Here is a 16,147-nt window from a genome sequence, read left to right as displayed (position 1 = left end):
ATACTATGTATAATGTTATGCCAGAAAATTCACCAGCTGGAAAGACCCATGAGAACCAAAACTGATGCTAGAAGAAATAGAAAATCTGAATACTCGTGTATTTTGTTTAAGAGGTTGAATTTGTAATTATTATTTTTTTTTCTCAAACAAAACTATGGGCATATATAGCTTCACTGGTAGAATCTATCAACCTTTCAAGGAAGAAATACTAACAGTCTTACCCAAGTCCTTTCAGAAAGCACAGGAGGCGAGAATATGTCCTGACTTCTTTTATGATGTTCTCAACTTTGCTGCCAGATCAAATTATTAAAAGGAAGGAAACCTAGTGTCCCTCCTGAAAAGAGATGTAATGATTCTTAACAATTCAGGGCATCAAACCCAATAATACGTGGAAAGGAAAGTTGGGTGTGGTAAACTGAAGCCCCAGTAGCTGCTCCCCTGTTCGTGAACCTGTTGTGGATGCTGGAAAGGGGTACACTGGGATTGAGCTTTTTGCTTCTCTGAGTCAGAACTCCGTGGCTGTATTTCTCCTCCTGTCTTTTGCCGAGAGGCTGGGGATGGAGGTGACAAGTGGGGGTTAGGACTCTGACTCTGGGGCAGGGCTGATGCAGGGCTGATGCAGGGCTACGTGCAGGGAGCTTGAAGACCTTGCGTCTGTCCTGCTCTGCCACTTTCTTGCTCAGTGAACTCGAGCTCCATCATTTACCCACCCTGAGTAAATTGTGTGACAGGTGCTGTTCTAGATGCCTTGGATCCAGTCCCCAGTCAGTCAACAATCAATCAATAAACGTCTATAGAAAATAAAAAGGAATTTAAAGAAAGATAGTACGTCACAACTAAGTGGGTTTCATCTCATTTATAAATCAGTTGGTATAATTATCGTATTAGCAGAAGACAAGAAAAATTGTACGATCATGCCAATCAATGTTTGTAGATAAAACGTTTGACAGAATTAACAATGATGCATGATTTAAAGTAAATTAGACTGGCAGAGTACTTCCTCAGTCTGACCAAATGCCTTTATAAAATACCTCCAGCTAACGTACTCGATAATGAAAAGCTAAATCCTTTCCCCTAATAATGGAAACAGGGCAAGAATGTCCACTGTGATCCCTTCTGCCGAACACTGCAACTGTAGGCTCTAGCCAGTGCAGTAAGGCAAGAAGAAGAAATGGAAGGCGTGGATTGGAAGGAAGAGTTAGACTTGTGTCCACGGGTGCCATGATCGTCTTCAGAGGACTCTCACCAAAAACTGTTAGAATTAGTCAGTGAATCCAGCAGAGTCTCCGGGTACAAGATCATACATAAAAACCAATTGTACTTCTGTATACTAGAAGGGACAATTGCAAGATGAAATTTTAAATGTTATTCATATAATAGTGTTAAAAATATGAAATATTTTGTTAATATGTGCAAAATCTGTGCACTGAAAACGATCAGACATGGCAGAGAGAAACGGAAGAAGACTAAAACAAATGGAGACACAGAACTTGCTCGTGTATCAGAAGATGAAATGCTGGGTTGTCTGTTCTCCCCAGTTGATGAATAGATTCTGTGCAAGCTTAGTTAAAGTCCTAGCAGCCTTCTTAGCATGAAGTGGGAAAGTGATTGTAAAATTTATATGGCGGTTCAAAGAGCAAAGTTGGCTGACTTACACAGCCTGATTGCAAGACTTCGTATAAAGGTAGGGACCCCCGAGCGAGGCATCCCGATGCTGGTGTGAGAACAGAGCCCGGGATAGCCGCCCGCACGGAGGGCCAGGGCGTGGCCGGCAAAGGAAGTCCCTCTGGTCTCCTCGCGGGAAGTGTCAGAATTTCACGTAATCTCGGTCGCAGGGCAAGGGTTATTTTAGCATAAGTTCTACGAAGTGTTATATTCTGCTGCCAACTGAAGTGTAAGCTCACTTGGTGCAGTCTGGGTTTGTTTTACAGCTCAGCCTCACTAACGGATTTTCACAGACTAGCCAAAAGCAATTTCGAATCCTCCCAGACATCACATGCCATCAGTCTCTGCTGTCTCTAAAGTCAGGTGGAACTGAAAGAAAATGTCCTTATGACATTATTTAAATTTAACTGTATTTTATCCCTGTAAGTAGTGGGTAACACGCTAGAACTTGGAACTTGTACTTTATCTGTGTGTAAGATAGAGCTACGCGACTTACAGTGCCTCACGTCGTGAGCAAAGAGGTCGCTTTGAAAAATTAAGGGAAGACCTTTTCTAAGTTAATTCCTGTTATGCTTTTGACTTTAAATAATAAACGTCACCGGTGAACGATGACTGTGCACCAGGTTCGTGTTTGAGAGCTTAACATATGCCATTTTGTGACTCTGAACTCACAAGGAGGCATCAAAAACAGCTTTTTTGTGAGACCATGCGTGTACGTGCATAGGCACATTTAATTATTAAATGACTTGTCAGTACAGTCACGGAAGTGTCCTCTGACAGTTTCTCAGTCTGTTTCAGACTTGTGCATGTGTGACTATAGTTATCTAATCAGTCCTTGCTGCGAGCTTTGGTGGTTTTATCACGAGCAACTGTTCAAAGCTGCTTCTTTTCAGGGCGGCCTCCTTTTGTCGCGCTGCGGTCCCACCTTCCACGTTTGGGCAGCGGATAAAGGCAAGTAAACAGTGAAACTAGACAAAGTACGTGATGTTGTTGTATTTCATGATACCTTTGTGGAAAAACCATTCTGTAGGAGCTATTTAAAGTGGAAATGTTAAAACTTTTTTCAACCATAACACAAGTCATCCGTCGTGTGGATTATCGTGCTTGGGTTTTTGAGTCCAAAACTTCCCGTGCTGAGGTCAGCCGTGGCTGGACTTATATCCCGAGGACCGAGAGCAGCGCAGCTCCTGACTCGTCCGCTCCGATGCTGGGAAACGTGCAGATGCTGGCGCGCACGTTCAGTGGACGTGTAAGACTGTCGGAAGTCCAGAATCCCAAACCTGTGACCCAGATGGGAACTTACGGAATGTATGAACTGTTACATAACCCTAAACGTCCATCTCATCGCCACTGTCCCGTGTCAGGCTGAAACGTCGTCCATTCCGGGACGTGAAGCGACTCGGCTGGCGTTTGAGTCCGTTCTGGAGCGAGGTGCGGTGGTGGTCGTCGCCCCTCGTCTCGGCTCCTCCGTGAAGCCACAGAGCTAGACCGCGTAGGAGCGCCCCTGTGGGAGCGGAGGCCGGACCTCCGCCAGGGCCCCGAGGCCGCTGACGGTGTCAGGTCCTGCGGTTCGCACTGCCCCCTCTGCCACTCCGACTGTTGGTGGTGAGCAGTGCTCTGCATCAGGGCACTGACCCTCACTGGCACACCCTCCGCACTGACTGCCCAGATGCCGCTGCCGACGTCGCAAGCTGCTTACTTTTCATACCAACTGAGGATGGGCTCGGTCGGTTGCTGCTCTAGATTAGCCGTCCCTTACGTTATAGCTCATTCTTGTTTCTTCCGCTCTGTTCTCCGGACTTCTGTTACCAGCCGCGTGAGCTCATGCAGCTCTGGGCTTAGGGATTCTCTCCTCTGCTGGTGCATTTATGTCCCGTATGATGACTGCCGAGTCAATCTCACTCCGATCCTTGCAGAGCTTACGCTGCTCGCCGAAGAAAGCATAAACTCTCCTGGCGTTGGAGACTTAAGTCTTGCCTCCTAGGGCTGCCCTTCGCACCGCAGTGTCCATGCCCCATCACCACCTTCGGAGACCTTCCCTCTTACCGCAGGGCTGGAGCCAAGCTGCAGGTGGAGGACCACTGCCTTCCCTTCCCATCTCCCCACAGCCCCGCGCCCCTCCCGGCAGCCTCTCCCAGGTCCCAGCCGGGGCACTTGCTTACATCACTGGAGCACCTTGCCCTTGCAGCGCCATATCACAAAATCAGGAAGTTGAGGCTCACGCAGTGAGTGTGTGCGTGCCATCCAGAAATTACTCTCCTGACACTTGCCCAGTTTTTCTTCTGCCTGTTCTGAAATGAGCCTGTACATTCGAGACAGGCCGTGGATCTTAAATCTTTAAGTTTGCCAACATGGACAGTAGTTTTCTTCCCATTTTAATTAGTTTGAAGTGTAATTCTTTTCACTCTTATTTTACGCAACTTTGTTACGCTAATTTCTTACTCATTTTAGTTTGTTTCCTTGACTCGTGCTGTATTTAGTACCATTAAAATGCGGTTTATATGCAGGAGAGTTACTTGACTTAACGTGTACAGGAGTACAGAGATCACATACCGCAACGAGACAGGGTCAGATGCCCTGGACGGACTCTGGTCTGGAGAGAGGTTCTGGAGTGTTCGTTCACAAGGAGGCTCGTGGGGATGAGGAAACCACTTCCAGGAGCGGCCTGCAGGGCCGTGACTGCCCAGCGTCCTGCGGCTCCACAGACCCCGTGGTGTGGAATCCCGGAGGGGGCCCAGCCTCGCTGCACTTGCCAGGCCTCTCACTCCACGGGAGCTGCGAGGTGGCTGTTGTGGGCGACGAGGCACGCAGGGCCACCTCTGATCCCGTTGGCAGTTCCCACATGTGCCTCTCGAATCTTAGCTCACAGGCTTCCACACCCGGTCTGTGGAATGCGAGTGTGAACTTAGCATAACTGGGAGGAAGCCGGTGTGCTCAGGCTCGGTTTCCAGGATATGTCATGATCCGTTGTCTGAAGCCAGAGTGTGTGCTGGACCCCGCGAGCTCAGCCCTTCCTGTCACATTATGCACAGGGGACCCTCGTCGGTGCGTTCTAGCAGACGTGGGAACAGTGGCCACAGAACTAATTTCTCTTGCATGAGAAGTCGTGTACGTGTAGTCTGAGGTTGGAAAGTTCAGCAGTAATTTTGTTCCAGTGTAACTCAGACATGTGTGATGTCCACAGCCACTGGTCTCTTACCCCAGTAGTGTTGACTTCAGGTTCTTTTGCTTTTTATTTCTTACGTGTGACCCCCTCTTGCTAGCCCAGGTGTCCCTGCCCTTCATGCTCCTGCAGCCTGTGGGGAGTTTGGGTTTCCGTGAGGTCAACCACACAGCCTTACGAAGTATCGATGCTCGTGTACGAACCCCAGCACTGCTCATGGTCACCTCTAGGGCCTAAAGTAGGGGTGCAGGCAACACCGCACAGAGCTGGGGTGAGGGGGAAATGAGTCGATCAAGCACTTAGAGCAGGGCCTGGCCACGATAAGCACGAGGTGGACGCCCCTGTGTGGGTTTTACAAGGCACGTCTGTCGTCATGTAGCTGTTCTTGCTCCTGCGCGAGAGTTTTCAAAACTGGCCGCCGCTCCTCTCCCCATGCCCGCCCTCAAGAACACAGAGAGAGAGAAAAGAAAGACAGCAGGCTGGTCGGTTGCTCGATGTCCTCAACAGCTTCGGAGCTCAGCTGGACACAGAGCCGTGGAAGGGCCGTGGGGACCTGGGGGAGGGGGAAGCTTCCGGTGTGGATGTGAGCCCTCGCCGCGGGCCGGCCGGCCGGGCGGTGTGCTTCATGCCTGCCGAGCTGCCAGCCGGCGGGATGCAGGCCTCTGCGGGGAGGAGCCGTGTGGAGCAGGCTAGGGACACCCCTCCGGCCGGCCCGTGGCCACGCTCGGGTCCCTTTTCCGTTTTCTCTCACGGCTCATGGGGCACGGGTAGCCGTGGAAAGCACAGCTTCCGGCTTTTGTGGTGAGTACACGCTCGGCCGGCGACCGACTTGTGTTTCCCGCTGCTCAGTGACCCTCCCAGAAGCCCGGCTACTCTGAGTAGTAGAGACGCAGCGGGAGTGAGCGTGAGTGCCCACACTGCACACTCGGCCACCGGCACTGCGGACCGACCCGGCAGGGGACTTCTGTACGGGCCGGAGTGGAGGGAAGAGCTCGCGCCACGTCTCAGCTGCCGGCCCAGCACTTAGATGGACATGCCTTGGTCACCCCAACTTCAGGGGCCCCTCGCTGCCGCTCTCAGAGGGGCCGGCCGGGAGCTGGTGTGCTTGACCGAAGAGTGACAGCGGCAAGGTCATCCGTCTTCCTCCCCCTCAAAGATGTTGAGATCGGTTCACAAAGGTGAAGTGTCACCCCTGCGGTGACCCTGCAGCCCCAGGTCCCCAGACTCCTGGGGCAGCACCCTTCCTCTGAGGCCACAGCCGAGATGGCACACGGGCTCATGGTCCTCTGTGCACGGAGGGAAGTTGCCAGTTTGGCGCAAGTGATTTCTTGTGGTCATCAGGCCCTTGTGTGTCATCACAAGTCCCAGCAGGGTGTCTGACAAATGACCCAGGAAATGGGGATTCCTTTCTGAGCTGGAGCACGCAGAGCTCCCGGGGAGCGAGCCGGCACATCTCGGCCGCGCACAGTCCGATAGGAGGCTGGGCGGGAGGCGGCCGCAGGAGGAGGCAGACTGGCATTGTCTCGTGTGTCGTGAGATTCAGACCGTGGGTACTGTTCTCCGCAGAGAGGAAACATGGATATGCCCTCCGCGGTTAGTGTCAGGTTTTTAATTACTGGTTTAGAACCAGATACTCGCTAAACATGTGACTTCAGCCAGGCGGTCGTCCCTTGTCTGGCTGTCCCCTGGGGTGCGGGAGGCCTGTTCTTGTGATTCCTGAGCCTTATGCCAGACCTGGCCGAGAACGAGAACTTGAAGATGTACTAAATGTTTGCTGAGGGACACAGTGACCTCGATGGCCCTTCACAGAATGGTGCGACATGACTGTGGCATGAAGGTGACTTTCCAGGGGCGTGAGCAAGGCCTGGACGACAGGACAAGCTGGGCTGGGCAAGGCCTGAGGAGCCTGGGGCCAAGGGGCCAGCGCGGAGGTGGCGGCAGCGAGGTGACCCTCCCCCACGCCGGGTGCCCTGGGACCACCGGTCTGCTCAGGTGCACACGCGTCCCCTTAAAGCTCCTCGCCCTTCACACTGGACTTGGAGACCGTTCTTCATTTCTCCAGCTCTTTTCCATTCCCAGAACAGGATGTCAGTAGAGACTGCACTTTCCAAGGAACCCTGAGTTTTAAAATTTAAACATTTTAAATTTAAAATTAAGGAAAGAGTGGTTGATAAGCATGTTTTGAACATGGTCTTTGTACTTTTGTCTGTCACATTCATGATTACGAGCAAAGGTATAAGACGTATTTGATCACGGAGTGTGTGTGAGTGTTGATTTTACGTTACTGCGACACGAGCAACTTCTGTGTGACTGGCTAGAGCAGCTGCAGGGGGACGGCAGCAGGAAAAGGGGGCTGCCGCAGTGGTTTGTGACATACGTTTCCTTAGTGCATCACAGCCTGGGGCCTTCATGTTCCCGGAGCCGCCCGAGCGTTTACAGAACCCTCGGCCCTTGTTCAGAAATGCTGCTGTCTTTCCTCATTTCTCTGTTTCTCTCATCTGTCATTTCCACGGAGCTCTCCCCTCGGACATAGATGCTCTGTTCCACCGTGGACCATGAGCGCAAGATGCCGTTAGGCTGGCCTGCTAATTGTAGCCGCGCTCCACGGTGTGCGTGCCTGTGTGCGTGTGCATGCGTGTAGCTCCATTTTAGTGGGAAACAGTAAGGGCAGACATTGGTACCGTCTAAGTGAGAGATGGTATAACCGTACGGTTCACCTGCCAACTCTTGAAATTTCTGTGTCCCAACGCATAGTCCTGGCAGTGTCCTAGCCCATGTGTCTGCTTCTGCTGGAGCCGCTGTCCCCTCCCTCGGGCTTTCTTACAGCCTTCAGGCTATGGCCTGCTTCGTCAAAATCCAATGTTGTTAAGAATTTATGCCTTTAGTATTTTTTTAAAAGATTTTATTTATTTATTTGTCAGGGAGGTCACAAGTAGGCAGAGAGGTGGGCAGAGAGAGAAGCCGGCTCCCCGCTGAGCAGAGAGCCCAGCGCAGGGCTCGATCCCAGGACCCTGAGATCATGACCTGAGTGGAAGGCAGAGGCTTAACCCACTGAGCCACCCGGGTGCCCCGCCTTTAGTATTTCTTTACTATATTCCTGATGTTTCTAGACATTTGAAAAAAGATTTTATTTGTTTGGGAGAGAGCAGGGGAAGAGCAGAGGTAGGACAAGGAGAGTCTGTGCTGAGTGCAGAGCCCGATGGAGGGCTTGATCCCAGGACCCTGAGTTCACGACCTGAGCCGCAATCAGGAGTCAGATGCTCAAGCGACTGAGCCACCCAGGCGTCCGTACTTCTAGACATTTTTAGGAAGAAGGACTATATTTTGAGACTTCCTCAGTAGGCCCCTTACAGATTAAAGTAATGAGTAATACAAATGTAAACATTTAAAAATAAAGCTTGGTGTAAAGGCAGAAAATTGGGAGAAAGAATAGTCTTTTCAACGTTGGTTGTCCAGAGAAATGAACTTTGATCTGTATCTCTCGCCATATATAGAAATGAACTCAAAATGGATCATAGACATAAACATGTTGCCTAAAAATATAAAAATTAAAATCTTTTTGCTATTCAGGTAGAAAGTTAAGATTTCTTAGATATCAAAAACACAATCTATATGAGAAGGAAATGTAAATGTTGGACTTGATCAAAACGAACACATTTCTAGTCAGAAGACGCAGTTGAGAGAGGACAGAGAGAGTCCCAGACCGGGGTGGTGAGTGGGGAAGTGCGTACAGACTGTGGGTCTGAAGGAGGAGCTGCATTCTTTCCACGCGCAAGAACTGTCCACACTCAGTAGTAAGAGGGGAAAACCCGCCCTAATTAAAAACTCATCAACGGATTGGAGAAGACGTTTCACCAAGGATGGATGACTAGAAAATAGGTTCATGCAAAGATGTCCAGCATCACAAGGGAAATTCATACTCAACCCACAGTATGAAAATTCATACTCAACCCACAGTATGAAAATTCATACTTAGCCCACACTGCAAAACCCCACGTGGTGAGCGTAGCTAAAATTAAGAAGATAGACTGACCCAAATGCCGGCAGGGATGTGGCATCTGGAACTTGTGTACGCTGCGCACGGGCATGTAAAATAGTACAACCAGTTTTAGAAAACATTGTGGCGTTTTTTAAAAAGTTAAGCTTACGCCTGCCATGTGACCCATATGGTCAGCACTGGGAAGACACGTTGAACACACCTGCCGTCACCGCCGCAAAGACGTCTTTCCTGCTTCCGTCCTGTCGTGTAGCTGTGCTCTAGTCCACTCGGCCTGTCGCCACTGATAGACTCGTTTTGTTCTCCTGTAATGGCGAAATCACGGGAAGAACCTTGTGCCTGTTTTCATGACCTGACCGTACTGCTGTGTCTTGAGGAGAGTCCCGAGAAGTGAGGTGGCCGAGGCTCGGCGTGCTCTCCCCGGGTGCCGCTTACCTTCCTGAACGGGGGTGCTGAGCGCATCCACCCATGCCCCCGCTAACACAGCGACCAGTTGGTGGGACATTTCCAGTGTGGCCGGTGAGGAAGGGCATTTTCGAGTTCATAGAACTTTCATTTTTCTTTTTAAGCAAAGTTAGTAGTTTTTGTATTTTCAAGGGCCTGTACGGGAGGTAAAACGTTTTTCCTCAGCCCTCCATGGGCCTGCATCTGCCTGGGCCCTGAAAGTCACACTGACAAAGGACAGATTAGCGAGAAAAACTGTATTGTATTGTATTGAAACGCACAGCGACCCTTTACCTGGGAGAAAACTCAGTGGTGAGTAACTCCAGGAGGCCCTTGGAATTCCAGACCTTATGTGCCCTCTTAGGCTGAACCCGAGAAAGGGGTTTGGATTTCTGTTGGGAGGTGGGTGTGGAAAACTGGCAAGCGGGTCCCGTTCAGTAAGGTTCGTAACGCAGATTTAAGTTCCTGCCTTTCTCCACTGATGGGAATTGCTAGGACTTGTCCTCCTCTTTCTGATGCTAGAGAGGGAGACACCTTTACAAATGGGAATTTCCTATATAAATGTACCTTTTACAAAAGGAAAATGTAGGCTCAGTTTTGCAGCTTTTCCTATGTCAGCTGCTTCAACATTGCCTTCAACTCAAAATAGTCCTCGTGCTAAAGTGGCATGTTTTTGGAGCCGTATGTTCTGGTCTCCTGCGCACTGTTTGAATTTTCCATTGTCTGTTCGTAACTTTGGCTTTCTCCATTATTATTAAATTGCTTTCTCAGTCTTAAGTTTTAGTAGTTTGCTATACATTAACAGTTAGTTCCTTGTGCCTTTTTCCCCCACCGGCCCATTCTTTCTTTACCAGATTTCCTCTTTACTAATTTATCTTTGAAGTTTGCTTAGCACACACTTGCTCTGTTTGTGAGCTTTTTAAAAAATGCATTGATCTTTTTTACTACTTAAAGATTTTGAGATATAAGCCCAGGTGATTAAAAATTCTTCTGTTTTTGTAATGTTTGTGGTGTTCGTTTTTGAATAGCTTTGTTTTTTTTACTTTTAGACCTCAGTTTGGAATTTTAACCTGGTATGTGCTATGAGAAATGATTTTATCTTTCTCACTTTTTTTGCCTTCATTCTTGAAGAACATGTTCATTTGGTGTAGACGCTGTTGAAAAAAGAAAATCCAGCTGAGTACATTTGAAGATTTGATTGGCTTTCCTTAATGATTCATGAATCAGACGGCATCCCGTTTTAGCACATAGAACGGAGCTCCAGGAGCTGTACCACATGGCAGGGTCTGTAGGCAGAAGGGGACATACAAAGGAAGATTCTGGCAAAGAGTTGGTTGTTTTGGGCAAAGTCACATCCCTTTGGGGGAAGAAGGGGTCCGTCGGGCAGATGGCTTCACTAGTGCCGACCGGGCGATGCCAGGCTGATTGGGTAAAGGTGACTTGTTTGGGAGAGGCCGAAGCTGCAGTCGGGTCGGGTAGGAAGTCTTGGTTGGCTGACGTGGGGCTTGGCACACTGGACTCTCATTTGGGGCCAGTTGTTTCTTTTCTGAACCGTTCCTCCTTCTGATTAGATTCTCAGCCGAGCTGAAGGACACGGTCAGAGTGTCAGGCTCTAGTGCGGCTGTCGACTGGGGACCGCTCTGTCCTCACGGCTTCCAGTGCTCCTCTGTGTGGCAGTCCCAGGTCATGACGGCTGTTGGGGTTTGTTTCCTTTCTTTCTGACTCTCTGTGGTATTCACAGGTCCAACTTCAGGGTCACAACTTCTTAGGTGGTTATTTTTTTCGTTCCTCTCCTGGTGTTCTAGCCTTCAGGAGATCGTTTGCTTGGTGGTTAATGGCTGCGGACGTGTCTCGTGTGTGTGTGTGTGTGTGTGTGTGTGTGTGTGACTGTGAACAAAGGAACTCAAAGACGAGTACTTAGGTACAGTCCACAAAACAAAATTAGTCGTTTGTGCAGTCTTGCCATTAACCTGCACACATTTTAAATGTAATAAATATTTTGTATTTCATGATAAAATCTTTTTAATTTTGTTATTTTTCTTTTTTTTTTAATTTTTATTTATTTATTTGTCATATAGAGAGAAAGAGCACAAGCATGCCAGCAGGCAGAGAGAGAGAGGGAAGCAGGCCCCCGCTGAGCAGAGAGCCCGAGGCGGGACTCGATCCCAGGACCCTGAGATCATGACCTGAGCTGAAGGCAGTGGCTTAACCAATTGAGCCACCCAGGAATCCCTAATTTTGTTATTTGTCATGCTTCATTGTGTCCTTTTTAGTGAATGCCCTTCTTTTATGTTATTTTATCTTTATGGCAAATGGCTTTACAGTCATTAGTCATGTGGCAGAAATGTTTGTGGCAAAGATGTCTACAGCAAAGAAACTTCTGGTAAAAATACCAGACACAGGTCCCTAAGACCAAAACTACTCAAAATCAAGTAAGTCCAAGAAAGAACCCTTTGAAGGAGTCATTTTCTTAAGCCACATGGCTCAGTGGTCTTACGTAGTTGAGTTTCAGCTTCCCCAGAACTGTTCATACAGGTACAGGAGGTGGTGTTGGCCACAGCACAGACCCTCCTTGCTGGGCTGAAAGAAAATCCAGGCTCCCCTGCCAAGAACGACCTTGCCTGGTGCGTCTCAGGGTTTCCGGGGCGCAGCTGTCTTAGCAGTGGATTTTGCAGTGCTTCCGAGGGTTTGGGAGAGGTTCCCGAGTGTAGACTTTTTTACACGCACTCCTCACTGCAGAAGTAGGGGCCTGCCGGGGATTAGGGAAGGGGCTGGGAGCTCTTTTGAACGTGATGTTGTAAATCCTGGAGCGCGGACCGGTCAGGTGTCTGTCCGTGGTCAGGGGTGCAGTTGAGGAGAGGCATTGCCCAGTTAGATGCCAGCCTGCTAGGCTTTCACAGGCCCGAGGGAATGAGGACTGCCACAGACAAGGGTAGATCGTGTCAGGGCTCACACCGTGCCGCCACGGTGGCCCTGCTAATGCGGCAGAGCAGCATGGTTAGATGAGAGACTTTGACTCCAAATCCAGGAGTCTGAAAGGTTATTTCCTTTAGCCATGGCTTGGGACATACGGCGGGTGCTGTGGTCTTCACAGGCCACGTGCCGGAGAAAGGAACGGGGCAGCAGAAGTAGTAAGAAAGTGCCCCATGCTTAAAGTATGATGACTTGATCTGGTGTCTTGGGAGAAAGCGGTCTGCCTCCATGTCAGCTACTTCTCTTCCTAGTCAGTTCTACTTGGGGTCTCCAGCATGCACATAGGACCAATGTCAGGGGGGTCCTTGTTCAGCTGTGAGATGGGGACCCAGGCTCAAGCCGCTGACGTTTGCCTGCCACCTGCGTAGCAAGGAGGACCTGGTATAGCGCCTTACAAGGAGGTTCAAGATCAGTCTCCATTCTTAGTCCTTCCAAAGAACATAGGAAATACTCATTTGGAAAGTCATACCCAGATATTTGAGGAAATCAGCAGAATTCCAGATCCAGTCCAGTTTAAAGTTACATAACAAAACCTCAAAGACAGTTAACAGGACTAGAATCTGATCTTGACAAAGGTACGAACCTAATTTTTCTTTCTATGATGACCCCCACTTTCTACTAAAGATAGTCACAGTGAGACTGAATTTATTTGCATTCAACTTGGCCAGACTATTTACTTAAGTGCAATAATAGATTTTGACCTTGTAGCTCTTTTTTAGAAACTGCTTTCCTGAAACCTTTTGTAAGGAATCTCAGATGGAACCTTTCAGAGCCCCTGAGGCCAGCAAGCCATGCCAAGGGTTTTCTGTCAGGGTTTTCCTGCAGGTATCATTCCAGCCGAAGCTGCGATGCTGATAGCCAGGGGTCCCAAGTGTGTCCTGTTCCGAGGAGAACAGGTTACTGTAGAACTGAAGCAGATAACCAGATCTGTTGCCATGAATAGAAAACTCAAGAATTCCTGGGTGTTTGGGTGGATTAGAGAGGGAGAAAAAGTACGTTTCATCTTTGTTTACAAAGATACACTTGATGAAATTGCTGCATTGAAAAAAGAATTATAATCCTCCTCCTGGTAAGTTTATGCGGTTGTATGTAGTTAATCCTTGTTTTCTTGAATGCAGTTTTCCCATTAGTTCTAGAAATTCTTACCCCGTAGTTGCGTTACCTTAAAGTTACCAGAAAGCTGTCGTTGTCAAAGTCGTTGCTGTGGCTCTCCCTGAAGATGAAGCGCGTTTGTGCTTACGAAAGCATCCGAGTAATCTCTCAGTGACAGACACTGAAAATGCCCATTGTCAGAGACCCAGCAGAGTTTCTCCAGTGAGCAGATGTGGTTCTTTCTGTAAGTACACCAGTGTAAGACAACAGGACGTAGAGAGGGCTCCGCATCGCTTCTTGTTCAGTAGTGGTTCCCATGCCATTCCTCGTGGTACGCAAGCCTGACTCGTTCAACATCTCTGTTCTTATAAGGAGAGAGAACAAAGTTCTTGAGCTCTTTGGCCCTTTGGAAAGTCCCAAAGCCAGTTCGAGGTCAAAAAGACTTGATAACTTGATTTGGGGAAGTTTGTCAAAAATATCTAAAGGCTTTAACATATGTGGTCAGATAGGGTTCCAGGCAGCCTGTGAAACTGACAACTACAGATGTTATAAGTAAACGTGGAAAGTTAAATCGTTGTGGGGGAAAAAAAAACAAACCTCAGAAAAAAATAAGCGTCATGGAAAATAAATCTTTTAATTAAGACTCAGCTTTTTAAAACTAATCCAAGGAATGATCATGACAACATGAAGTGTAAGAAACCGATGAAACACAGACTTTTGTTTCCTAGAAAGATTACGCTAGAGGGTAAAGCCTTGCACAGTTTCTTATCAGGAGCCGACCGGTCATCTAAGAAAAGTTGGTCCTTTTGACAGAAAGGACCAATTATAATTTTATACTGGTGGGGTCTTGAAAATAAAGTTCGTTTTTAACTGAATCAGATCCATTTCAGACGTGGCCGCTTTGATCACAGATAGTTTTTTTCTCAAGATTCCTTTCTGCAGATCTGCCACTGTTTCTTTGAATTCCGATCGCATGCTGTGTTTTTCCTTTTTCCCACGGAAATAACTAGCATCCTTTTACAACAAAATGACGTCTTTTCCCTCAGTAGAAAATGTATCTCCTTTCTTCATACCTTCACTTACGGAAACACATCCTACTTTGCTTACCTACAGCGATGTTTCCTTTATTATTTCTGATAGCTTTAAATGATTATGAATAGCCTGTGACTGGCAAATTTATGAATGCATTTCATAATTTCCTAAACATAAATTTTCCTCATAGCAGATTTTCCAGTGTGACACGAAACAGGTTTACTGTTAGACCAGAATGTCTTTAATTTATCTGTAAGGAAAGCCGGAAATGGATAAACCTAGTTTTGTATGTTTCAGTATTTTTTTCTATTTGGGGATGACCTAGATAGTCAATGACTTTCACTTAATTCATCATTTAACATACGGAAACTTTAAGGCTTCAAGTAACCAAAAGACTTTGGAAACGACGTGCTGAAAAGTCACCCTAGAAACTTTTATCCCACTTGTATCGATTTAAATCATTTTTTCCTTTTTTTTTTTAATGTTTTAATTCAAATTTCAGCCAGTTAACACAGAGTGTATAACACTAGTTACAGGCGCACAGTGTAGGGATTCAGTGCGCCACACAGTCCTTGCGCTCACCGCGTAGGTGCCCCCAACCCCCAGCACGTGTGCGCCCACCCCCCGCCCACTTCCCCGCTGGCGACCGTCAGTGTGCTCGCTGTGGCTGAGTCTGCTTCCGGCTTGCTTCTCTTTCTCTTTTCCTCTTTGCTTATTTGTTTTGTTCCTTAAATCGCACATATGAGGGAAATCCTATGGTATTTGTCTTTCTCTGGCCTGAAACCACAAAAATCCTAGAGGAGAACAGAGGCAGTAACCTCTGACGTGGGCTGTACAGCTCCTTCGACACACGCTTCCTACGCGAGGGAAGCCCCAGCAGACACGGACCGTTGGAACGACTTCAGAATAAACCGCTTCTGCACAGGGAAGGAGACAGTCCGTAAAACTAAGGCAGCCTGTGGAATGGGACAAGGTATTTGCAGATGACACACCTGATAAAGGGTTAGTATCCGAAATATATAAAGAACTTACAAAACTCAATGTCAGAAAAATGAATAATCCAATCAAAAATGGGCAGAAGACATGAACAGACATTTCTGCAAAGAAGACATCCAGATGGCCAACACACACATGAAAAAGTGCTCCACATCACTCGGCATCAGGGAAATACAAATCAAAACCACAATGAGTTATCACCTCACACCAGTCAGAATGGCTAAAATTAACAAGTCAGGAAATGACAGATGCTGGCGAGGATGCGGAGAAAGGGGAGCCCTCCTACACTGTTGGTGGGAATGCAAGCTGGTGCAACCCCTCTGGAAAACAGCATGGAGGTTCCTCAAAATGTTGAAAATAGAACTACCCTATGACCCAGCCATTGCACTACTGGGTATTTACCCTAAAGATACAAACGCAGTGATCCGAAGGGGCACGTGTACCCGAATGTTTATAGCAGCAACGTCCACAATAGCCAAACTATGGAAAGAACCTAGATGTCCATCAACAGATGAATGGATAAAGAAGAAGTGGTATATATACACAATGGAATACTATGCAGCCATCAAAAGAAATGAAATCTTGCCATTTGCGACGATGTGGATGGAACTAGAGGGTATCATGCTTAGTGAAATAAGTCAATCAGAGAAAGACAACTATCATATGATCTCCCTGATACGAGGAAGTGGAGATGCCACATGGGGGGTTAGGGGGATAGGAGAAGAATAAATGAAACAAGATGGGATTGGGAGGGAGACAAACCATAAATGACTCTTAATCTGACA

General features: G+C 47.9%; 1 protein-coding gene across 7 annotated transcripts in view; it reads left to right on the top strand.

Moving 5' to 3' along the window:
* AUH (AU RNA binding methylglutaconyl-CoA hydratase) overlaps positions 1–16,147 on the top strand; it is a 138,264-nt gene that overhangs the window by 96,924 nt on the left and 25,193 nt on the right. The window contains exon 8 of one of the 7 annotated variants that reach the window (XM_046021932.1): positions 1,932–2,233. The exons of the other annotated variants lie outside the window; for them this stretch is intronic. Coding sequence (XP_045877888.1) covers positions 1,932–2,022 — 91 coding nt within the window. The 3' untranslated portion in view covers positions 2,023–2,233. Of the gene's footprint in view, positions 1–1,931; positions 2,234–16,147 lie in introns of those variants that run through there. 7 annotated transcript variants of the gene reach the window in all.

This window comes from Meles meles, chromosome 11, assembly GCF_922984935.1.
Source record: "Meles meles chromosome 11, mMelMel3.1 paternal haplotype, whole genome shotgun sequence".
Taxonomy (NCBI): Eukaryota; Metazoa; Chordata; class Mammalia; order Carnivora; family Mustelidae; genus Meles; species Meles meles.
This window is presented reverse-complemented; position numbering and strand designations above follow the sequence as displayed.